We start from the raw sequence: 26,245 nt of genomic DNA, 5'->3' as shown, positions 1-26,245 counted from the left end.
ATAATGGGAGACAGTAGGAAGAAGAGTGCAAAGTTTACTACTTTAATTCACCATTCATTAAACGATTTCTTACTTCTCTTCTATAACAGTCTGACCATTACTTTTAGTTTCTTCTACAATAATTTTTTCTTCTTCTGGAAGCAGGACTTGAGGAGCTGATTCTTTACGGGAACCTGTTGCAAAAATAAATTACAAAATGAGCAACTCACAGATACCACTGGGGCATTTTAAAGATTCTTTAATGTATCGCATGACAGATCCCCATGACCAAGGTATATCACTTGCCATTTCCCCCTTCCCTCTACACATGAGTTACTGACACATTTTTCACTTTTGAAACCACAGCCTTACAACAACAAAAGGTTGTCTGACACTCCTATCCCACTGGTGACATATTTCCCAAGTCATTGATGGGGATGTTACACTACTCAAGGAACAGTGCACCATTCAACCATCACTAAAAACTGTTGAAATTCCCCACAGCAGACTGAGAAAGACATAGCTGTGTTTAAGTAACAGTGATTTAAGCGTCAAGGACAGATTCTGATCTCACACTGATACAAATCCAAGGTATAACTCTGCTCTAAACCCATTACTCTGTCAGTAAGGAGCAGAATAGTGGCATCAAATGACACAGCAATTAAAAAAAAAAGTAAAACCCTTTCCCCAAAAATACTGTAAGCACCACAGTTTGTGTGTGAACACATATACATGCAAATACTCCTACAGATAGCCCTTTAGTCCTATAATACATTCCTACCAAATGACACACCCTCTTTGTATTTAATAGATGTCTTAAAAGGCACTTCATGGTTTGATGATAAAAACTCAAAACATTCCAACAGCTTCAGAACTTTTTCTACATATTCCAATTTATAACCTTAAGATAAAACATATAGATTCTAAAAATATAGTTCTGACTAGGAAAGTTACAATTCAGAAATGTGCATCCACCCATAAGTATGTATTCTATAAACATTATTCAATTAGGCTGCAACAAATTACAAGGTTTTTTTTTTTTAAAGAAGGTCTGTAAATGAATTGGTGCCTAAGCATTTGCTCAGATTTTGAACACTGCAGATAAAGCATTGAAGTTCTTACATTTTTTAACTAAGACATTGGTTTTAAGAAACAAGGTACACCTGCCCACCAATTGACTGCAATGAACTTTTATTAACCAGGAATTTCTCAAGTCTCATACAGTTCGAACTAATAAAGTTGGTACTGCAAAGCACATGCCTGTCCAGAGAAATTAATTGCTGAACAGCTGCTTTGTGCTAACAGTGCTTTTCTTTTATGGTTCATAGTAAAATACATAATATAAATGAATAAAAAAAAATGTTGAATAAATCACACTCATTACAAAATACTAACTTCCCAAACAGCTGCAGTCTTGAGTTTTAAACAGCAAGCTTGTAAGAACCCTATCTTAGCCGTAGATGTTTAGCTATTTAAACTATTTTAGCAATGACAAACAATGTCTTTAATGATTAAAAACGTTTCCTAAAGCTTACACATACATTAGATCTTTACTGTATGTGATTGTCAAAATTATATAGAATAAAGAGAACAGCAAATTTGAGAAAGAATCTTGTCCTTGAAAGCTGCAAGTTCTTCTTACAGAGTGAAGAAATCTTTTAAGGGTTAATACATTTCCACTTACTTTCCAGGAGGAACAACCTATAAAACAAACACATCCAAATTCTGTAGGGAGCTCAAGGACACTTCCTTGTTTGCGCTGTCAATCTCTAACTGTAAAAAGCTCTCATGTTTATTTCAGTTAATTACTTACTGCTCTTCTTTATTAGCCTTGCTAACACAGAACTGTATTAAATGTTGTATTAGGAATTAGTTGGCAGCAGCTGCTACCAGATCACTGCATTTTGGGTCTCTGTACTGATGTGGAGCACACCTCAGCCCAGCACAGGCCAAGGGAGACTCTGACCAAGGGGAGAGAACTGTCACACGTTTTTCACCCGTGACTCCCTCCACCCAAATGGAGCACACATTTTTCCCTTTGTATAGAGCTACATCCAACTGTCTGCCTGGGCAGGGTAACGCGGGTCCTTGCAAAGCACAACTAGCGTGGAGGAGACAGCTGGACAACAAGTGTCCCAGCTGTTCAGTTTTACACACACATGCATGTGAAGCAGATGTCTACAGCAGCACATCCTGATGAATGTACAGCAGAGCACAGCACACAACACCGCAGAGACACACAAAGCACTTCACCAACATTACACACACAAGGAGACCTCACGCTACACAAAAACACACACAATGGAAAACTGCTGCTGTGAACACTGACGTGCCTGTGCCACGGGACAATAACTACTGTGGAACACAATTTTCACTCTTGCCTTCACTGCTCCAATACTCTTGGTCATACAAACTCTTATTTGTATGTCCGAACTTTTGCTGCTCTTATGGTTTGTACTTATGCAGAAACCCCCACACTTTCTCCTTGATCATGGTTTGGGTTTTGTGAGCTTTGGGGGGCATTTATTTATTGTAGATTTTTTTTCCTAAACCCCACAAGCACTTGCTTGTATCAAAGGTACAAAACACACAGCACATCCATCCTGCCACAAAGGATCCGGTCATCAAATGAGTACATACACAGCAACATCAGACAGGAGGTGTCAAGTTCTAAAGGTAAAAGGAAGCTATTTCAAAATCCTGCTTTTCTGCACCATTTATGCCAGCAGTTATCCTTTTATTTTTAAGGTTTTTTTTTTGCAATTACACATCTGGAAGTAACTTCAGGCAGAGTCACCACTGGCACTCAGCAATATCCCCTAAATTCCACCTTATGCCTTCATCAAGTCCTTTTATGCCTACCCTCTGTGTAACCATTTCCCTCTGCAAAAGCTTTAGGACATGAAGAGAGGGCTGTGTTACAGTACAGTGGGCACTTCCCACTGAATTAATACTGAAAGGACAGTCTAGGAAGTTCATACAGCTCAGATAATCCTAAACACCTTTGAGACATACTCCACATTTTCATGAAATAGGGTGGAAGAATCAAGTTACTTTAGTTTGCAATATCTGCTATTCGTCAATCCTAAGCATCCAAGTTTCACACTGAATTTTATTACACAACACTATTCCAAGTCAAAAAGGCCCAATGACTGTATTTAAACTGACCTCAAACAACTGCCTAATTCACCTTGAGACAACATAACCACAAGTACTAGTCAGTTAGCTTGTTGGGGTTTTTCATGTGGATATTTGTTGTTGTTTGGTTTAGTTTGGGTTCGTATTTTTTTTTGGTTTTTTTTTTTAGGATGGACACCCCATACCCCCCAAGCTACCCAAAACAGGGTTTCATTTGGCTTGCGTTTTTTTTAGTAGGCAGTGGGTATTGAGGGAAGTAAGGTACATAGGACAAGAAATTATGTTTGACAAACCCAAACAATTACTTCAAGATTAGCAAACAAATATTAAGGCCAAGTAAGTTACCATAACTTCTCAACAGGTAACTCTTAAATCCAGGGTCTTGGAAGAATGCCCCACTGCTTAGAAGTCTGTTGAATAATAAAGGCAAACAACTGACCACTACAATCAAGATTCAACTAAGTTTCCATAAACTGAATTCCATGAAAAAAAATAAAGGTATCTAGTCAATATCAATACTTCACAGTGTAGAGTGGAGAATAAAGAATTATAATGCTTTTTGACAAAACCATACCCTAAATTATAGGTTTAGCAAATTTAGCTTCCAGAGTAAAGCCAGTAACACAGCCCACCTGACATTTCAGACCAGAGCTCCAGGCCTTAACAATACCTCCTACTTGATGTGGTAGAACACTTGAAATACAGGAATAGGCCTGTGAGGAACAGGCCCCAGCTTTTGGTTTTCAGTGTCTGATCCCCTTTCCAGCTAAATCAGTCAGTCAAAAATAAGCAAGCAGTTCTGAGCATTTCTAGAAATAAGGAAAGCTGAAACCTGTTTGGGTATTTACAAGGTTGAAAGACTTCATAACAAAATTTCACTTCATACCTGCCTAAACAGGTAGAGTGTCACTCCTAGCCTTGGAGTATGGTCTAGACAGCAATCCTGGAAGATACTATAGCAGAGACTGAATGTCACAGCAGTTCTCGTCACTGTTGGACACGAAATGAGTCACACGTACGCAGCTCAAGGTGTGGTGAAAGAAGGAGAGCACTTTATTTTTTCTCTCAGTATTTATAAGTCTCTGACCACGGCCAGGGATTGGATAGTCAGGTTAACATCTTCCCAACCACACTGGCCATGAGAGATGCCCATCAAAAGACGTGCATCAGAAAGAATGTATACCTATCTATGTTTACAGTCACTGTCCTGGGAAAGTCTTTAGAAACTATGTCAACAAGATCAAAAAACTGAGTTTTCAGGGTGACAGGTTCTCACTAATAATCTGTTTGCAATCCTAGCTCACAACATCAGCTTTTTGTTCACTCTACACCAAAAGGAGCATGACCTCTTACAAAATGGTTGATACAGAGTCAACACCCCTGCCATGGGCGGAGACACCTTCCCATAGACCAGGTTCCTCAGAGCCCCATCCAAACAGGCCTCGAGAACTCCCAGGGATGGGGCATCCACAATTCCTCTGGGCACCATGCCATTTTTATACAGCGCCATCATGGCTCCTGACAGAAGCAAGGCTTCAGAAAGAGATGCACTGGTAAACAGTCTGGTCCTTTGTTTTGAACCATTTAGAAGACTAATACTGAAGGCGGTTCAAAAGTCTTCCAAGGAGAGAAGTAAGAAAAGGGGGGTGAAATTCAGAAAACTTTCCACTTTAACTGGATATTAAATCTCTGCCTACATTCAAAGACTTTGTCTGTCCAGGAACCATTTAAGCCAAGAGTAAAATAGAGGTGGGTATTCACATCATCTGCTCAGAGTAGCTAATTTCAAGCCATCAGTTAAAAGACAGCTGTCCCCACTCAAACAAGAACAGCTTCCTCCAGCTGAAGAATGGGAGAAGGCTCATAGTCGTAGAAGATTATGAGTGCCCTAATTTAAGGTATGGAAGTCAGATATGTTGGGATGGTGGTAATTTCAGGAGGTGCACAGCATTATCTGAGACCATGAGCAAAGTCTCTGTTGCACAGCTTTTAAGTATTGCTGTTTTCTTCGCTTCTTCATATCTTTACTGTGATTAGGAGAGGTAAGGAAGGGAACAAAGCAGGATAAAGGTCAAAAATTTGAAACAGTACTTGTAAGTATACAATACCGTTTTTCACCAACTTTACAAGCTAAGAAGCTCTCAGAAATTAGTTTTAATGAAAGGAGTGTGACTTGTCACTGAGAAACAAGTGTTGTGTATACGCAACTGTTTAGATCTACCATTAATCACTGGCATGTACAGACACGTACAATTCCTAGTGAAGCAAATGTCAGACAAAAAAATTACTTGTTATTTTAAATACTCAGTGTTTCACTGTGTTTGCTATATTAAAGATGTTAAAGCAGATGAGAGCAGACCTGCCAAATTAAGCTTCTCTTCCTTAATAAATTTTTCATGAGGTCCTAATAGAGAGAATTCTAAAATGCTGCTCTCAGACTCTGCATGTGTTGAGATTTAAAAACTGGAAAAATCTGTGCTACAGATCTGCCAAAATCAAAAGGATATCCTTTACTATCTTTGCAAAGAAAACACAAATCAGAACCCAAATATCAGCTAAACTTTAGTTCACTGTATAGGATACACCATTGTTTGCAAATTTTTGGGAATAATAGAAAGGCTTGGGCATGAAGTTGTTTTGTCTTTCTTTTTAACTAATAGAGATACACAAACAGGAATAAAACCCCACATGACTCAGTTGACTGAATTAGGCAGTTTACAGCAATATGCTTGAATGAGTAAAATGGAAACAAAGTGGACTGAAATATAACTTCATATGTAAGTGTCAGTCATATAAGAACAGAATGAATAGCTTGAAAAGACAGATACACCATCTGAAGACATGGGAGATTCCTAAGACAACATTTCAAAAGAGCTACTCCACTAAACTGCCTGTATTTCGCTAACCAATACAAAAACTTCCAAGCAGATAGCTGCAGGACTAGAGTTGCTACAATGATAGCAAAACAAAGTTAAGACTTTTTAATAGAGAGGGGTGGTTATTAAATTTATTGTGTTGTAAACATTTTAGCACATAGCAGATTGAATTGTTTAAATTCGGTCATATGTAAACATATTTTAAGTAGAAACACTAAGGATAACTATTGCTTTAAAAAGAAAGATGATGTAATATTAAATCATGAAAACACAAAGTTATATACACCCTTAGTATATTCATAAAATTTCTCTCTGGCAATAGGACCTGCAGAAGTATCAGATTGTTTCAATAATTCAGCCCATGCTTTTACTGAGAATATATCAATAAAAAAAAACCCCAAAACAACAACAAAAAACCAAACCAAACCGAAAAACCAACCAACCAAAAAAAACCCACAAAGAAAACCAAACAAAAAAAACTATAAGGAAGGAAATAAAATTAATTTAACAGGAGAGGAAGGCAACAGAAAAACAATTTATAGATGGCAATGTCTCAAACTATTTTTACAAAAAAGAGGATATAGAAGAATACATATTTCACATTACATTGAATTTCCTGTAGATGTCAACTACATTAAACAAAGATTACACACTTATGTCAAAAAACGCCTTTCACGTCAGCATTTGATTCCTCTGGGAAGAAGGGAGTAAAATAAAGGAGGCACATAGGGAGAAGAGGATGTATTAAGTTACAAGTTCTGCTGTCCTTTCCCCCTGTGTAATAATTAAATATTAAAGTCACAGTCTAGCAAATGCAAAATTTATTTCAACTGTACATAACAGATGTCCTTTTCATATAAAACAAAACACTTAATTGATATATGCAACCACAAACAATATGCATACTGTACAGTACAATGAAACATTCAGATATACATCCATTTTGCATTTTCCAAAGGCAGTCACCTACTAAAGATGGCTTCTCCCGTTCACAAATGAAGTGCACAATATATATTATTCTTTCTATGTTTTACGTCACTATATACACATTACTGTGTTTTGGCAAGATTATGCAAAACACCCAATCAATATTGGTTGGCTTCAGTTTATGGTTACGTACTAATTTATATGGAAACACTGCATAAGCCATGAGAAGAGGGCCTGACAATGGCTTGAACCTACCTTCCAATTCAGCTTCTCCATCCTTCCAGTGTATTTGTAACTGTACACATACAATTTACAGAATTGCATAAACATAAGGTACTGTTATTACCATGACTAAAGTTCCACAAAAATAGAAACACTGAACCTTTGGACTGAATACCACCATTTCCACATTTGCCTTTTTTTTTGTTTGTTTGTTTCAAGCATTTTGCATTAATACTCCTGATCAGTTCACAATAGTTTACAGCCTGTAACATTGAAGACGTAGAATGGTTTTAAATGTGCTATGATGTTAATATGAGAATACACAATATGAGAGATCTTAATTATGATAGTACTTAATGACTTAAATGCTACAATAATTAATGGTGGTAAACTGTCAAAGCTTTGGTGCATAGAAAGTCAAAATCTTCGGATCTAGATAACAAAACTTTCTGCGTGATAAGGAAAGTTCAAGTGCAACAACTGTATTACAAACTCATATTTACACTATATAACATGAAACAGACATAAAGGAATTATCATTTATCCAGTGCAGAAAATATTATTCAACTAGAACACCACAGCATAAGAAACAGGGCAAAAAACAATCCATACTTTCCATATATGTTTAAAAAAAAAAACAAAAAAAAAAACAACTGAAAAGAAGAAGGGAGTGAAGTGAGTTACAAATGTGCTGTGAAATGATATGGAGCACATATACTTTGCTCATTTCTCTGAGCAAGACCCCTCCATTTGCAAAAGGTTCAACATACACAAGTTCCTGGTCATTACATTAATATATGACCAGCAGTAAAATGCACCCTTGAAAACCCTCCTTGGTAAGCACTACTGCTTTTTTTAGTCACATTATAGAATGCCATCAACAGTGAGAGAGGATAAAGCAGGGGATCAAACAAGACTGAGTGTAAATTGAAGACATGAACTGCCTTGAAGTATCTTCTCCACACTGACCACCTTCTGGAATCGTGCACATCTAGCAATTGCAACTTTCTGATCATGTAACCTGCAGAAAGGTATTGATTACCTTTTAAACAGTGTGATCAAGTTCCCAGGCTGCTGTTGAATTTCATCACAATCACTCTGAACTTGTTCATAGAATAGTATCTGAACACTGGATGACATGCTTACGTGAAAAGCGATAAGGGTGTGTTGCACTTGGGAACTCTGGCAAAACTGAGAACTGTTTCTGTCCTTTCATCACTTTCACCACACTTTTCTCTAATGATTATAAATATTTGGAAAACATGCCATTTTTGTTTTGATGCCAATTACTTTAGCAACAAGACAGAACACACACACACAGTTCACCCCAGCAGTGCCCCAGGTGCAGGTTTGAGACCTTCAGCTGTGCACAGCATGTCAATTCTCTGAAAAAGCCAACATGACTGTAAGTGAAGAGCTGCTGCTGAAAACAAACCTGCTTATGAAAGAAGTTACAAGACACAATAAAATCTGTCACAGACATGCTCCAAACAGAACAACCCAAAAGCCAAGCATTCTATTATTCAGAACTTCAAACAAGCCAATTTGATCACAGTTGTACCTAGAGTTTCAGATGCTGAACACTGGAGCCTCCACCAGGGGAATCATTTTCATCTCGTCTTTTCAAGAAGAATGGTCAATTGAGAGTTGACAGTTGTGTATTTTAACAGGCAAGTAAACATCTAAACCCTGCTTTCTGCCACACTACTGCATACAGTAAAGTGACAGTATGACCACAGGTAACATGAGAGTACCAAAACACTGCATGTAATGAGCATGGACTGCCAGGTTTTCATGACAATTGCCAGACTGGGGTGGGGAAAGAGCAGTGAGGTCCTTCATATAAACGTTTTAAGCAATGAGCAAAAGACAGCAGTATAAAACCAGAAAATTTTATGGATTAGCAAATGCTCTTCCAAACAAATAGGCCAGATACGTGAATATCTGAATGATTTTACAGCTCTTGTACTGCTTACTTTTAAGCTGCATTTCACTTACTCTACCAGCTATGTATTTTGTTAAGAATATGTAGAAAATCCAACCACTACCGCTAAGGTATTTCCATATAGCTGGCACTCAGCTCTCAAACCAGTATGGTTTCAGTACAAAATATAAAAATGTGCTTATCCAAAACAAACAAAATAAAGGACCTGTTACTACACTGACCAAGTCAAAAGAAAAAAAAAAAGACCATTCAGAGCTACAAATTAACATCTATCAGTTAAAAAAAACCCTCAAGAAGTATCATCCTGAACAGGATATACACTTTTTAGAATGACTTATTTGTACGTGTACTGAATTGGCAATAGAGCCTTCCACCAGGTATAACTGAAATTTCAGGAGCTCCCTCAGAGGTTGTTAAAATATCACATTAAAGAGACAAGGAACAGCAAGAAAACATCTAAGAAAAGCAGGCTGTGATACAACAAGCATTTGTTAAGAAAAAGCTCAGAAGTGCATTAGTTCTGGTGAGAGATATATGAGCAACAGCTCTTACGAGATGTAGACCCCATTCTGTAACTATGGGCTGTCCATATACTGTCATAGTCAGAGTCTTCTGAGAGGTCTGAAGGCTCCAAACGAGAAAGACTACTGCGACGACCCAAGGAGTCTAGACTTGATTGGTCATCATCAGCCAAGACGTGATTATGCATCAGGTCAGTGCCTTGCCATGCTAAGGATGTACAGGTGAAATGAAATGGTGGATGTGGATAGGCAGAGGTGGGATGAGGAGGAGAACGTAAGGAATAGCCACAACCAAACACATGAAATAAAAGCAAAAAGGTGATGGGAAGAGAAGGAAAAGAGAAAATATTGTTAAAAAGGCACCAAAGTTGGGTTTTTTATTTTTATTTTTTTTCAAATTTGTTTGGGGTTCAGGTATAAATTACACTCGGCATATAATAATGTTTGAACGGTTACAATATAATTTTGAAGTGATTTTTAAGTTTCTAGGCAGTCTCAGCTGAGAATTTTGAGCAACAAAATATTGTTTGAAAGTAGAAGTTTTTGAAGAGGAAGTCAGGTTCTTTTGAAATACAGTTAGTTCTGGTCTGGAGGGAATTTGACTGGGCACAGAGCAGTAAACAAACACAGTAAGCCAGCATGATCCAGCACCAATGTGAAAAGCAACAGCCCCTTCCCCATCACATATCTGTACCTCATCCTTTCCCTCCCTTGTAATGACACAGTCCTTTGTAGAGCTGCTTCATGAGCCAGGTCAGGAAACAGCTTCAGATGAAAAAATCTTTTGTAGGGTTAGTTTTTTCAAGCAGATAATTTTCCCACCAGCTCACAACACAGCCAACAGAAGTGCTTGTGTCACCACCATGAAGAGGAAAATGAAGGGGGAAAAAGAAAAGCAAAGGTTCTCATGCAGAGCAGGGCTGCTAATTACTAAATCAGCAGCAACATCTTGCACCCATTGTCAAAGCACATTTTTTTCTGTGCCCACACCCCTTGTTATTTGTTAAACCATGTGGTAAATTAACTCATAGAAAAACATGGCCAAGAGCCTAAGAGTGACACAGTCTAGCCTATTCTGACCCCTCACACACCTCTTCCTACATGCTTGAGACCATCCCCCCATTAAATACCTTTAGATCTCTAGGGTAGTTGGTCAAACACAGTAAGGACAGTCTTAATTTCTCAGGGCCTGACAATATCCAAGGAATGAAGCTATGTAAGTGGACATGTTATGAGCCACCATAAACATGATATTGCAGAGAATTTTAAGTCTTCATTTGAAGCAGAAATGCAAAATAAGCTCAGTGTTCAAAATGCATGTGAAAGTCAGATCTACCCAAATTAAATCCCACTTCTTTCCCACCCAAAAAACTGATAAAGAGCTGCTCTGCTACTTCTAATGCCACACCTTACCAGGTTGCACTGGTGCCATAGCTCTGTAGTGACACTGCCAAAAGCAGCAGATTAAGGTGCAGGTAGGGAAATTGCCCAGTAAGTGCTCTGAGGGACAGGCAGAATATTAACAGGGAGGTAAGAATGGAGTATGCAAAAAACCAGCATACTTCACAGGTGACAGGCAACTCTCCCATTCTATTATTCAAAACTGACTACTGCTCCAACAGAAGCAATTCCAGCTTTATTGGTTCTTTCCCCATTTCCAATTCCAGTTTACAAATGGACCTTCTGAAACCTAGTCTTAGGTGACAACACTATGCTTTCCAAACAAAGCTGCTGTGTGCCTAATCAATAAAAAATTGTATCTTGCTGCAATTAAGAGCCAATAAAAGCTGCTGACTTCTGATGTATGCAATGATGCCCACAGCACTATGTATATTTCTTAAATATACATAGACAGAAAAAATAGGCAAGCAAAAAAAATTGTATCCAATTCATATCTGCACACACACTACTGTGCAAGTGCAAATGTTTTCCCAACCATTTCTTGTCACTTTATCCTTGGAAATAACAGATCACAGTGGAGGTGTTTAAACAGCAATCATCTCATTTGATTTTGTTTGGAACAACAGTATATCTTCAGAACTTTGAACTCATTCATTCCCTTTATCCAATTAAACACACTACTGTAATGACTGTAGGACTATAAAAAAGATTAGTATTAATAAAAAGTAATAGTAGTAGCTGATTTCATGATCTTGGAGATCTACAGTTCATTAAGACAGAAAAATTAAGGCTTTTGTTGTTACTTGAGACTTTTATAGTCTAATATAACTGCCATATTCCCATTGTAAGTTACATAGGAATACAAAGAAACTTTTTTTCTAGGTGGCAATAGCAAATGAATATGTATTAGGAAAATTCAAGAACTAAGTCTACAATTGCATTTTAGGACTTGAACTATCAGCATGAAGTACTTTTGCTTGGAAGCAAAACAGGCCTAGAGCACTGTAGGCAGCAGTATGAGTGATTAATATCACAAAATTTAAATAGCTTTAGTGGACAAGAAGTTATGATGTCCAGTCTTCTAGTTCCAGCAAAACCAGCCAAGTACTTCAAGATGATTATACTGTGTTCCAAGGATCTCCAAATTAAATTTGTATTCAACAGTGCAAAAAGGAACAAACGCAACAGCATTTTCTCCTTCCTTGTGTAAATGGAACACATGCTGGTGGACTCCCCTGCTTTGAGCAATGTTTTACTTACAATACAGAGGAACTCCACATGGCAACCTTGATTTGGATTAAATGAAGTAGGACCCCAGAGGCACGTTACAGGTTTTCAATATGCTAGGTATTGATCTGAGAAACTAAAAATGGCTTTAAGCAACACACATCTGAGAACAATCTCTCCTGAAAATGTTACGAGACGGGATTAAAATTGGTAATTAATACTAAAAGCAACTAGTGGCAATAAAATTCAAGAATTTTTTATAGGTCTAGGTTACTTCTCCATGGAGAAAGTCTTTGTTGAACAGAACACAACAAAAATACAGTCCTCCAAAATTATGATTCTTCATTCCTCCTACTTACCAGCTTCTTGAAATTTATCCAAAAGCATGATTAGCAGTTATATTCAGTTCAGACACCTCCTAATCATTGGTGAAACTTTAGTACGATTTTAAACCATGACACGTAGTCACATTTGGATTTTTGTTGCTTTGAATTGTTTCAAAATACTGAAAAAATGATAGTCTCTAACCATGCTCCTTGGCAGACAATACATAAACACCTGGCATTGACATTAAACCAGAAACAGGTTGTTATTATTACTTGCAGGTCCAACTCGTTATTTGCAAAGGCCTGAGCATATACAGCACTCTCTTTTGCAAACTATCTTATTTATGTTTTAGTTAGCCATTTCTACCCATTTCAGTACTTTCTAACTTACTTGAATTTAGTGTTTGACGTGTTTTGGCACTTGTGCAATATGCTTCAATGACTTTAAGAATTTGAGCATCTTCTTCTAAAGCAGCTGTACCTAGAATCAATGGGAAAAATAGAATTTTAAATGTGGGCATGTTTCTTAATATAGAAAAGCCTTTGTAAATCAGTACAGTTCAGTTGAGTTCAAAGGTCAGCCTAATTAACCTTTTAAAATTATTTTAATCATACCATTTTAAAAATCAAACTCCAATTAACAAAAGTAACAATATACTTACCATTCTACTATTTAATAGAATAAATCAAGAAACAGAATACTAAATCACAGAAAAATCTTGAAAACTTATTGTATTTGTGCACATATGTGTGTCTAAATATGTATATAAAATAGATTTACCCCTTTCAACATCTCATAATTCAAAATAAAACTCAGAATTAACAGCATAAATTCAGTGCAGTGTGCAGAAGGAAAGATGTCACTATCATGTACATATTTCTGTGAAAAGTGACTACTCTAAACTACTCAGACTTCAACGCTGAGACAGCACTACCGAACAAATGTAACTATTCAAGCTTAACAAGATAATATTTTCCAAAAGGTAAAGCTCCACAGCAAATCCCATTAGGTGACTCAGTAAAAATACTGTCAAATTGTTCATTCGCAATAGAGTGAAATTCCAATCAGAAATCAGAGGTGCGTCTACCATTATTAGTTTAGATGAAACCAGAAGTCTATGTGCAAGACAAGACAATTTGTTTTTTTAAATGCATTTTTCCTCTTTTCCCCTGTGAAATAACTAGGTTTGAAGATTTCCTGATACACGAATCTGAGCAGCCTTTGACATCAAAATGCAGTTGTATTCTCTGCCAGCCAACACATCCTGTTGGGTTTAGTCATTATCACCAGAACAAAGCCAACTTTCCAAACATTTGTTGGGACAATCTAACTACTGCAGAAATTATCTTGACCAAGTGAATTTTCCTACAGTTTAAGAGATGCAGGAACTCCAAAATATGGGTTATCCCTCTTTCAAGGCAAGAAAAATAATTGCATTTTGTATTTAGAATGCAACACCATATTATTACAGTGGCAGGACAAATCATACACTTCTGAAATAGCATTTTGAGGGAACTCAGTTGAAACATCTCAGTTGTTTAGTCTGTTGAAATACTAATTTGACATAGCAGTTCTCAAAACATAGCCCATAAATCCTCTGGATTCCTGAGAAGGGAAGTAACAAAACCCATACCTCTCTATCAATATGCTTTAAGTTCGATAGAAGTGGGAAACTTCTATAGTTCCACAAAATAGTTGAGAAAGTTGAAGGAACACTAACAGAAGCTTCCACATACTGATTAAGGAAGATGAATACCTAAAATCTGTAAGAAACACTCTTTGACTAAAAGCTATAAAAAAGTACCTTTCAATAAAAGTTATTGAATCAGTAGAACAATGTATTTGCAAGCTACAGACACCTTCCTTCCCCAAGTCATAACCCTTAACTCCTCCCACTGTGTTCTTTAACAGTTGCTAAACCTGCAAATTGACAGCTTCATCATCATCATTACAACTACTGAATCTCCATTTTCCAACAGCTCAAATGATACGGTATTACAGTACTTTTATTTTTCCTAAACAGATGCCTTCTTGTAAGGATAAAAAATCCTGAACTACAACATCCACCTGCACATCCATGAGCAGAGAATCATTCTACTCACTACCTTAACCTTTACCACATGAAATTCACAGAAGATTTAGAAGGACTAACACCTCAGACAAACCAAGAGCACCCCAAGGAAAAGCTTTTTCTCTCCAACTCTATATAAGCCTGTGAGAGAATGCCGTCACAATAACACATTTCATGCACAGAACAATCATGGCACAGGCTCTATCTTAAAAAGCCCATGAACAAAGGACAGACACAGAGAAGCAAAAGCTACAGGAAAAATCTGTCCATTAAACACTTTGTTTTTTATTGATACAAGTAATCAGATTTTTCATTCACACAAATTTCTAAGGAAAAATTACAGCAACACTGACAACTAAGTGAATACTGTGTTTGCTTGGTAACATTAATGCTCCCTCCCCTTCAAATTATCCCAACATCCAGATTTTGACCTCTCTCTTTCTGTGCATTACTCACTCTCTCTTACATCAGCATTTTTCTTCAGACTTCAAGCAGCCTAAATATCTGCAATTTATTTAGATACAGACATGAGCAAATGACTTTATTTACAGGAGATAAGAGAAGACTGTTGGATCCTAGGAGGAGTGATTGTGGAAGAAACTTGTCTTAAAATCATCAGCAATAACCAGCTTTCCAGCCCTGAGGACAACAGAAGCTCCCACCAAAATCAACTTGAGAACATAGCTACGAAGTATTCTTGAGAGGTTCAGTATCTTCACTTTGTTGTTTACAGTACTAAAAGAAAGGTTTACCTCACTGAACTTCACATGGCTCTCTAGTTAACCTCCCTCCCTTCTGTAACAAACAGAAATAGGCACTTCACAAGCAGACATCCACTGTAGCAATCAGTAAAGCTCTACAAAGCAATTAATGCCATCATAGCATAAGATGAATATAACAAACCATCCTCTGGAGATACCTACCCCGCTCCCCTGACATGAGAGAGGAAACCAGCTGACTTGCTTACACTGTACATCTAACTTACAGAATTTAAACTGATGTTAATTTCACCCTTTGTATTACGCAGATATTTGTTCAAGTGTCTCTTACTTTTTCTCAGTGCAAACTCCTCATCTGATGGCTTCCGCTCTGGCTTGCGTTTGGGAAGCAGCTTTTTCATGGTTTTAGGGCTTTTACTGAGATCCTGTACAGGAAAAAATAAAAAGAGTAGAGCCTCTAGACAGTATTTCAAGAATTTATAATTTATCAAGATGCATACAGGAATTACTAACTAAAAACCTTTTAACAGCACCAAAATTCAGTTTACTAATATTTTTTGCCAAGTCCAATTTGCCTGAATTGGCTAATTTCCTCTCTACCTTTCCTCCAACTATACATACACACAACCAAGTATTTTATCTCTTCTGTTAACAGAAATATACATAAAACCTGCTGCAAAGGCATTCAGCCTGTTTGGAAGCTCGGAAGAGGCAGGAATACATTAACAGGTCTTTCTCCTGAACAGACAACCCATTTCACTTGACTACTGGAAAGCAAGTAAAGAAGGACCTAACAAGGAAGCTTGGCAGGTACTATACTCTTCAAAGAGAAATTTTGTAAAAGTTTAGGTCTGGTCTTACAGAGATCTACAGGAAAAAAAAAACCAAACAATAACAACACAACAAACCTGCAGCATTTCTGCTCAAAATGTGGTCATGACAACTTACAGGAACAATACTAAGTTTCAAGAACAAAAGGAATATGCTGGTCTACACTTTACCTTAAGGATACAATATATCTTCTGTGAAAATACAGAATAATAAAGTAAAAAGGTGACTGAGCAGAACCTACCAAAGATGTTCAAGATAGGTTTTGAATGTTATTGCATGCTAAACACTATAAAGACGATTGAAATTTTAATACATCGGAAAATTTATTGGTCTACACATGAAAGCATAAAAGGATTTTAAGTTAAATTACAAAATGAGTGCATAGTGCAGCCAAACTGATACAGTTCTACAAATTCTACAAATAGAACTCTTATAGCAGTTAAGTCTCAGCACAAATCTTGAGCTGCAGATAAACTCTTTACTTTTTTCCTGTTGTTTGGGAGATTCACAAAATTAAAGGAAAGTCACATACACACAGCCACCACAAAAAAAAATGACTACTTCCTACTGAAGGCCAGCCACACTTGTCTTTTCTTGGCTGCTGCACCTCACCTCTTTATAGCAAAGAGCTGCTGAAGGCCGTAGTGGAGGTGCGGGCCGCAGGCAGCTCAGACTCCAAGGCTTGGGTGTTTTTGGAGGTTCCAGTGGTCCCCAGTTTATTGTGGTATGTGGAGTGCCATGATGTGATGGATGAGGGAGAGTGTGGTAGGCAGGAGTCAGTGGTATTGGCTTGCTGTCTGAATGCTTGCTGGAAGGAGTCACTGGGTGGGAAGGAAGCTGTCAAACGTGATGGGAAAGGAAAGAAAGCATATTATCATAATGTCACCAGTGTCATCAAGGATTGGTGAAATAATCCCACTTGCTATAGCATTTCTGTTTATTACAGCTGGCCTTCGAAAAAATTTAAATTATTTTTATTAAACATTATATTTTGTATAATTTATGTTTTATATTAAATATTAAATTATTTTTATTAAATTAAATTTTGGAAAAAATGAGGTTTTTTTTGTCTACCCCAGATGGAGCAGAAACTAAAGGAAGAACAGCTACAAGCAGCCCTGCTCCCACTTCTCTCACCACTAAGGGTGGAGCTAAATTTAGAACCATTCATATCCAACAATTCAAATGCAAAGCTCAAAAGAAATTACTGTTTCGCCACAGCCTGTCAAGTAGATCACCAATTGCAACCTACTGTTCTAAGTATACTTAAAAGATGGTGATGTAAGCACTTGGTCAAAACAGAAAAAGTAATGATAATGAACTTTCTTTCACCCCATTAAACTGTTACACTGAATTTTAAGCATTTTATTCTTTGTCCACACAATTAAAAACAGAATTATCTTTTTACCTATTAAACTACAGTGACAAAATTCAGTTCTTGTTACAAATGACTACAAAAAAAAGGCTTTCCATGGTGTTATATTTGCCAGACAACTAATTCTGCTCATTCACTTCAGTCCAGAAGCTCTTTCTTACCGTGTGAGATGGCACAGAGTGAGGTTTAATGGTGGGATTCCCAACAGTTGTGACTTTGGTTTGCTTCTGCAGGTGATCCACCCATTCATGCAAATCTTGTTGGTTGTTACAAGATACTAATATCCTTTCAATCATATTGCCTAGGTGATAGATACCAGAAAGGCATAGGAAATGAAAAAAGAACAATTTAGTTCCCCCTGACATGATTAAAAGGGATGCTCATTTCCTAAAACATTATGCCCTCTCAATACTAAGCAAAATTTTAAATCACATTTTCAGTATGACAGCATCCCACTTTTCCAGGTTGTAACACACATTGCCTCCATTGCTTACTCAAGCACAGGAGCTCTAATTTTTTCCCCTGGCTCTGGTAATGAAGCACAACCTTAAATGATAAGAGTAGGAGACAGACTCATCTACTAGCCTTATGTTTTTCCATCTTCCCCAGTAAAGCCAGCACATAGCCTATAAAATGTCATTCTTGAGTCCGTACACTACAAAACAGGAAAAGTTATAAAATAAGAATTCACCAATCTTCTCTCAGAAGAAGGCATAAAATTAAAGCTAAGGCAAAAGTCACTTGGGACTGTAATCTCAACCAAAGATAACTTTCATTTCTGCACTTAACACCATTTAACCCATCACATTCCTGTTGAGGTCAGCTTCACAGCTATTATCTCAAAAAAGTATTTTTTTCTCAACATAAACAATTTTTTCCCTTGTGACTCATGGCATGCATACTTGAGACAGTCAACATTTGTTTATTTAAATGCAACCTGCATGGAGGTAGAACTGATCCAGGAAATGAATGAAGATATGAAACTCCACCATGGGGGCCCTGCACTGTCCTTTAAATTGTCTCAGGACATACATAATGAAATGAAAGACTAAACAGATAGAAATTACCCAATATAAACATAGGGGCAACCATCACTAACATCAGAGATGCTAAAGGAACATCTCATTTTCACAGACGTGGAAAATTTCTAGAAGAAAACCCTTGCTCAAAGCTCTTCCAGAGCCTCTCAAATTCCTATTCTTTAAGTAAATAGTGTACTTCGAACTGCTTCATCACAAAAGATTCTCTCCAAAAGCTACTGCCTCCATTCATTAAGATACAGAAATTCCAGGATGAATCCCATGCAAAGAGCTCCTTAACTGCTTAAGAGAAGAAGTAAAAAGCACCCTTCAAGTGAGGCCTGGGTAGCTGTGTTGTAAAGGTTGTACAATCACAGGATGGCTGAGGCTGTAAGGGACCTCTGAGGGTCACACTCCCCACTGCTCAAGCACAGACATCTGGAGCTGGTTGCCTGGGACCATGGCCAGGGAGCTTTCCAGTACATTTCCAGTACCTCCAAGGACAACCATTTCCCCAGGCACCCTGTGCCAGTGCTTGGTCACCCTCACAGTGAAAAAGTTTTTTCCTCTGTTCAGAGTGAGCACTTGTTGCTTGAAACAGTATATCCTGGAATAACTAGTAAATAAAAATACTAATGGGCAATACCTGATATTTCAAATGCATTTTTATGGTTTTCACTGTCTTCTAGCTTTGTAATAGTCATTCCCGTCATAGGCAGTTTTCCCTTAAAAAAAAAAAAGACGGTAACATTGACATTAAATACAAAATACATAAAAACATTACCAATTCAAGAATATACTAACCTCTGAAAAAAGACATTCATACTAAATTGACACATACACCCTGATGGGTTTAAAAACATTCAAAAATCCATATAAAAATCTCACAGTGGGAGTTTTTCGTATGTCCAACTTCTGCAAATGACATCTGTGACATCAGTAAGTTTAGCTGATAGCTATTCTGGCTACAAAATCCATACAAATACAATAGTGATCATCCCTCAGTCTCAGGTTCTTGAAACTGAGACCTTCAGGATCATCCATATTACATGACTGAAGGCAATAGTGACTCCTCTTTAAGCACATTTGCTTGCAAACTGTTTGATTAGCTCCCAGAATAAGTGTGAAGAACAAGTGAATTTATAAAGGAGTATTTCACTAAATAAATGAATCAATCATTTACTGAAGATTTATCTCTCTAATAATGTCACTACTAAATTCCCTCATGGAAATACTTTGAAGGAAAAAAAGAAAGCAGTGAACACCTTCAAGTTTGTAAATTTTCTTCAGAAGAACATGCTAATTTTGCAGAAGATCCTATTTTAAACCTACTCAAGCAGGAAAAGAAAAGTCAGTTTAGGATAACTTTTTGACCCTTTAGAAACACGGAAGAATTAATAAAATTGCGTATTTTTGGGATGAAAGGCTTTACCAAAAGTGAAGCTTCAATAAAAGTTCTTTAAGACAGATCCAGTATTCTCCTGCACAGAAACACTATTCAGCAAATGCTGGCAAAAGCATAAATACTATGTACTGTGGAATTTTGGCTTCAAGCAAAAAGAATAAAAATCAACTTTATGTTTTCCTCTCTCCTAATGACAGCAGAATGGACAAAGGTTTCTTAGAAACTTGAAAGTAAAAAATCACTTGGTATTCTGTAGGCACAGAGCGTGCTCAGGCCCAAATACCAAAGAGAAAGGAGGACTTCTCTTGTGGCAGCTTCCCCACTGAAGGAAACATTGTGGCCATGCGTACTACACAATGCAGCTAAAATTTGCTCTTTTCCCTTTCTTCCCCATGTTTGCTGGTTCATTAATAACACAGCATACAACCACAACAAGAGATGTGCAAAAACTGCTGACACAGGTAGGGAGGCAATATAGGGGCCCACTGGTGACAGAGATCACCTGAACCATGTAGCAAGAAAAAGTACAAAGTCATCAAAACCAAACCGAAGTGAACTTGTGAATCATTTGTATTTCCCTTCTGTTGATAAACAATTGTGTAGCCCTTCTAAGAAGTATGGTACTTGCTCCTTGTGACTTCAGCTTGCCACTGGTAAAAGTTCTTCCCATTAGTTCACATGGTAGATATCAGCTCTGTCAACTAGAAAATCTGAAGCCTGACCACAACTGGGCTATTCAGAAATGCAGGGAAGGTGTTATGTCAGGTGATGCCTCCAGTGGCATAATTTCCCTGAAAATGGCTGAGGGAACTGCATCATGTCCTGCCCATATCCATCCCTGTTCTGAGATGTGAACCTCAGAAAAAACATCCAGGAGGCCCATGTTTTGCACTCTAGACATGGGCTCTGAGCAACTGTCTCAGACACAGACAGTGATGGAATAATTTCACCTTGTTGTGAACACAGTCATCAAAATCTGAGACACCCTCAGTAATGGGACTATCACACATGAGGTTGAGAAGAAATTAAGAATTTTGCATTCAAGAGATGGGCATACATTGGAGCATGCCTTCCACTTCAATGTCAACCAGAGAGAATCTAGTATGTGAGCCCCAAAACAACTTCTACTCTGTGACTCAGTACTCATTAAACCGAAAAAACTAAAAGATTAATTTTAAAAGCGTGCCACTGATTCCAAGATAAAACACTAATGTGAATGCATCTAAACAAATTGATGGGAACAGCCTAATTCATACTGACAAAAGCTTAAGGGGGCTGTGCAATTTTGTTAAGTCTCAATCAGCAGTCAAAGAGCACTAACAAACCTATGCAGAAACACTGGTTTCCCACACAGATCTAAAAAGCTGCCAATACTTCCTCTCATCAGCTACTACTAACAAGGTTAAAAAAAAAACACAGCTACTAAGAAAATCAAGCCCTGGGCTTCTAGGCCAGAATTTTATAAGACAAATGATCACTTTTCTAATTGCAGATATTACCTTTTATCTTTATAAATGAAAAAGTTTAATCATCCTTCCAAGTTTCCTATGAAATATCATTTGGAAAGAACACAACCCCAACATATTTTTACATATAAATAAACATATTACTTTACCTGGTAGATAAACCCACTCATTCTTGGGCTGGCAGACAACATTAGCAAAATGTTAGGGAAGAGAAGAAGATACCTTTCATTCTTTTCCTTGTTAAAAAAAGAAAATGAAAAAGTAAATACACCATCACAAGACCCCTTTCCCATTCTTCTATCACTAAAAGCTATCACCATTATAACTGGATGATTACTCCACAAATATTTTCTCAGTGCAAAACCACCTCTCCATTGTATTTAGAAAAATAAGAAAAAGGGGGGGGAAAAAAAGGAAAGAAGACAAAATTACTTATTTACTATTTTAAAAGTGCTACTAAAACATGCCTATATTTTTTCCAGAAGAGTATAGCCTTGTATTTTAAAACAGGAATTGTACAGTCTGGGTGAAATACTGACCATGTTTAATATGATAACAACTTCAGCCAATTTCAGTACAACCAAAATTACATACTAGATCTATTTCTTCCTATAATTTAGATGGATACTGTTACAGTCATAAAGAGACCGTGGTCTCTCAAATTGGAGATGAGATTTTACCCATTTTAGTGGATTATACCCATAAGTAGCAAGAGCAAAGGAACGATTACTATAGTCACAACAAAAGCACTCATTACTTCATTCTGGTTTTAATTTGCTGGTTTCATGTATGAAGTTATCCATTGTGGTTTTGTTTTGGGGTATTTTTATGGAAGGAAGAGTAAATTTACTCTGAATCTACTGCTATAGACAACAAAAGGGAGAAGCATTTTAATGGCAAAATAAGTATATCCACTGACAAAGCCACTATCCTAATTTCAATTATCTTTGCAAAATTACAAGTCCTAAGCAGTTTTAATGTTTTGAAGTAAATATTTGCAAGTGTCTATATCACTTTAAGAAAGACTAAACCAAACACAGTTGGTGTTGCACAAACTGAAGTTGTCCTGTATCTCACCAGAAAGCTGAAATGCTAAACAGAAATGTCTAGAAGTCTATTGCATTTGACATTTTACCTCATGATGAGAGTGGGGAGGGTGATCTGTTTTGCTGGCTTCAAAAAGAGACATGACTGCAGAAGATGCACTATTAGCTCTACTGAATCTTATTTATTTACTTTATCACCTAACAAAATATCTGAGAGAAAGATATCAGGTGACTAACTTCTAAATATTCAGTTGCATAAACATTTTCCTTTTTCTTCATATTTATGGATCTCTTTGTTCTAAGAGAAGAAATGGACTGAATGAGGTTGCGAATCAAAAGTAGGTTCAATTTTCAGGAGAACAACACATAATAAAAAGACGTCAGTAACCTGTATAAAGTTGCCTTTCTGTTAGCACTTGCTTTTAAGATTATTTTAACATTATTTCTGGTTTTACAAGTTTTTCTTTATATTTTATTTGCTTCCTTGGTTAGGAAAAAAAAAATCACTCAACTTTGTCACTTTTAACTTTCTAATGTATCATCTTATTCTATTTCTCAAAGATCATCTGGTACTCAAGCTTGTATTTCAAAATTTACTACTCGAGCAATGTGTCCATAACAGCCAAAAAAAGAGTTTGTCTCAGACACCTTACAACATACAACTTTAAACCTTTTGCTATCTAAAACACATTGTAATAAGTGCTATGCACAATGATCCTGTAACATAAGAACATATGGAAAATCTTGTTTAATTATGCCCTTCGAAAAAAGCCCTGCAAAAACCATCTTACAATGTTTATAACTACTGTATTCAGTCATTTTTCAGTAAATTTTAGAGATGAGACCATCCATCTTTAAGGAATTTTATTACAGGTTTTGTAAAAAAATGCCTGAAATCAACAGAGAAAGACTCCAGCTTAGATTACCATCTCTGAAGCACTCTCTTTATTTCTGTTATATAATGATCATAATGAATTTTATTCAAAATTGGAAGAACGACAGGAAAGATGAGAAGGACATTACCTCACTTCCAGCACACTGAATCATGACTTGGGACATGTAAATCACATTGCCAAGTGTTTTGATATCCTCTCCCTCCCAACAACGAATAGCTTCTGTCAGTATTTGCAGTTCAAGTTCTTTCCGTTTCCTTACTTCTTGACATTGTGCCTAACAAACATAGGGAAAAATATCATCCCTATAAACTCTACCTATTTGGAAGGGTTAAGGGTAGAAATACCCTTAGAAACACCACTACAGTTGTATTTACTGCTGTGCTTGTAATACACAGAAGACAGCACCTTACTTCCATTTCAATGACTATTACCAATATTTTTATAAACTATTTTTACTAACCTAAATATTATGCTTTTTCAATACACTGACTTCAATTACCCTTCCAAAATCAGTCATAGCTCTGTTACTCAAATTTCTCCTTTATATTTCAAATCCTGCTATGACTAAGCAAAAATGGACATGCTCAACAGCAAAGAGTAACACAGCTGTCAGAAATTTAACTTTAACAGTTGTTTTCATGGTGTTATATGAAATTCAGTGTTTTCTTGGATGTCAGAGCCAGGTATCAGAGATAAGGGCACACTCTCTGTGTGTTCAACAAAACATCTTTCAGTAAAAAGAGACATGCAAAAAAACAAGAGTGTTTATAACCTTGTATTATTACTTTTATTAACTAACTCCAACCTGCTCTACTTCTATTCATTTGAATTTTTCTCAACAGAATTGTTTCCTCTTCTTTGTATAGCACCCAACAGGATGTAATAGACAAACCTCTTCTGAACACTGATAAGACTAAATTTCTGGTTTAAAAAAATTTTAAAATGCCACGTTATCATCAGCACACATTCCTAACAGGAAGCACAACACATTAAGTTTATTGTAACTGAGAACGCATTAATCATTAGATGTTGCAGTTGAGGCATAGTTTTTCTTTTTTTTTTTGTAAAGACAGTAGTAGACAGCTTATCTGTTCAAATTAGGCTTCCTGTTCCAATTATTACTAGAAGTTTTACATCTTCTGAACTGCACTAGCACTTTCCTCTTCAACCTCTCTCAAATCCAACCATTCCCTGAGAAGGAATGCATGTAGGAAAAAGAAATCAGAACATGTACTCATTTGTTGTAAAGAAGTCCTTCTTCAGGACACTAGTCATGCAAGCACTAGTGAAAAGGGAGATAAAGTATAATGAGAGGGCAGACAAGGAGGTGCAGAATACTTTGCACAACTCTTACACCAATAGTCTACTTACTACAGCTCCTCAGCAAATTACCATCCTTAGCTCTGCCCGCATACAGCATTGATTTCCAGGCTTTTAAAAATTTATTAATTACATATTTAGTTCCATATTTAATGAAAAAGCTTCACTTTTTTTAAGCAATAGAGGGAAATGCAATTAGAAAACATTCTACTTAAAATATATAACCTATTCTTTTATCACTCTTACAGAAAGATTTTTGAAGGCAGTCATGGATTTTTGAATATCTGGACGATCCGGATGATAATCCTAAAAACAATGGAGAAAACATATATGAAAAGTTCAGTTCTAGCAAAATTAATTTTAAAATAAGTGTCAGAGACTTAACTAAAGACAAATAAACAATTCTGCAAAATTGAAATTGTACACTGATCTGGTCTTTTCATGGCCTTCTTATATTAAACACTGGTGGGTCTAGCTTCTAAAACTGCAGTTACTTAGCACAATCCTAGTTATCCTTAAAAGAGAGCCAAAGAAGTTTTACAAGACCTAGTGGATAAGAGATTTTGAAATCCTTAGAGGAAAGTATTTACAGGGTTTTGTTTAGCAGGTTAGCTCTGTCACAAAGGTGATTCCCTATAAACTAACTAGCACTTCTGCTGTTACTGGCTGACAACCGAATCTGTGACAAGACCCCCACACTTTCTCTTTTTTTCCCACTCCAAACATCTAACCTATAAAATGCAAAGGTGAAAAGAGTAGATCGTCAAACACCTCATCCTGTCAAGATCACTTTAGGACAGTGTTCATCAGCAGTCAGTGGGACTATTTTGCCAATGTGTTCAACCTGCTAAGGTGAAAAGCAGTACTCCTTCTACAAGTTACCTTAAGTAGTGTGCAGTAGACACATTCAATGTCAACTAGAGAGCCTGGCAAGACTGTTCTAAGAGTGACGATTAACTTCTCTGGATAGTTTTACTTTGAATGTTTAGCTTTTATAGGAAGTTTTACTGCACTGACTTTTATATAAACCACTGCAGCCTGTAGTTCAGAAGGCTGATGGAAGAGCAAATAAATGCAATTTTGGGTCCCATCATGTTTGACATGTACCTTTAAAATAATTGTTGTCAAATCATCATTAAGCTGGAACATAAATGCTGATAAGATATACCTCCATGTGCCTTTCAAGCTCTTTGAGTAAGGTGGGGTATTTATCCAGACGCATAAAAGGTTTGCTGAGGCCCGTGGTCAGTACAAGGATCCCAGGGCTGTTTGCACCTTTCATCTCCATGAATTCTCCCAGTTCCTCACTGTGTACACAAGACATTTAAGCAAATTAAGATTAAATTATCAAAACAAATAAATTACATTTGGATTCATGATTCAGTCTTTCACCTGCAACAAAGATGCCAATAAAACAGGAAGCCAAATAAAAAAATTAATTCAAGTACAACTTAAGTGCTGTGACCATTTTGTGTATTAAATAAAATACATGAACAAAGCCATGTGTAGATTTGGGGTCCAACCAGGGAAAAAC

The 26,245-nt window shown here is 36.8% G+C and overlaps 1 protein-coding gene across 6 annotated transcripts in view; it reads right to left on the bottom strand.

The window, feature by feature from the left end:
• Positions 1-26,245, bottom strand: part of ARHGEF7 (Rho guanine nucleotide exchange factor 7) — a 118,139-nt gene that overhangs the window by 6,850 nt on the left and 85,044 nt on the right. For 3 of the 6 annotated variants that reach the window (XM_058840727.1, XM_058840737.1, XM_058840752.1), the window contains 10 exons: positions 25,880-26,018; positions 24,958-25,017; positions 23,519-23,665; positions 21,599-21,685; positions 19,225-19,303; positions 17,721-17,860; positions 16,797-17,021; positions 15,685-15,778; positions 12,954-13,043; positions 74-173 (listed from right to left, as the gene is read on the bottom strand). In XM_058840727.1, the coding sequence (XP_058696710.1) occupies positions 74-173; positions 12,954-13,043; positions 15,685-15,778; positions 16,797-17,021; positions 17,721-17,860; positions 19,225-19,303; positions 21,599-21,685; positions 23,519-23,665; positions 24,958-25,017; positions 25,880-26,018 (1,161 nt within the window). Of the gene's footprint in view, positions 1-73; positions 174-9,639; positions 9,817-12,953; positions 13,044-15,684; positions 15,779-16,796; positions 17,022-17,720; positions 17,861-19,224; positions 19,304-21,598; positions 21,686-23,518; positions 23,666-24,957; positions 25,018-25,879; positions 26,019-26,245 lie in introns of all 6 variants that reach the window. The other 3 variants (XM_058840761.1, XM_058840771.1, XM_058840745.1) reach the window with 2 other exon arrangements.

The sequence above is a fragment of the Poecile atricapillus genome, chromosome 1, assembly GCF_030490865.1.
Source record: "Poecile atricapillus isolate bPoeAtr1 chromosome 1, bPoeAtr1.hap1, whole genome shotgun sequence".
Lineage (NCBI taxonomy): Eukaryota > Metazoa > Chordata > Aves > Passeriformes > Paridae > Poecile > Poecile atricapillus.
This window is presented reverse-complemented; position numbering and strand designations above follow the sequence as displayed.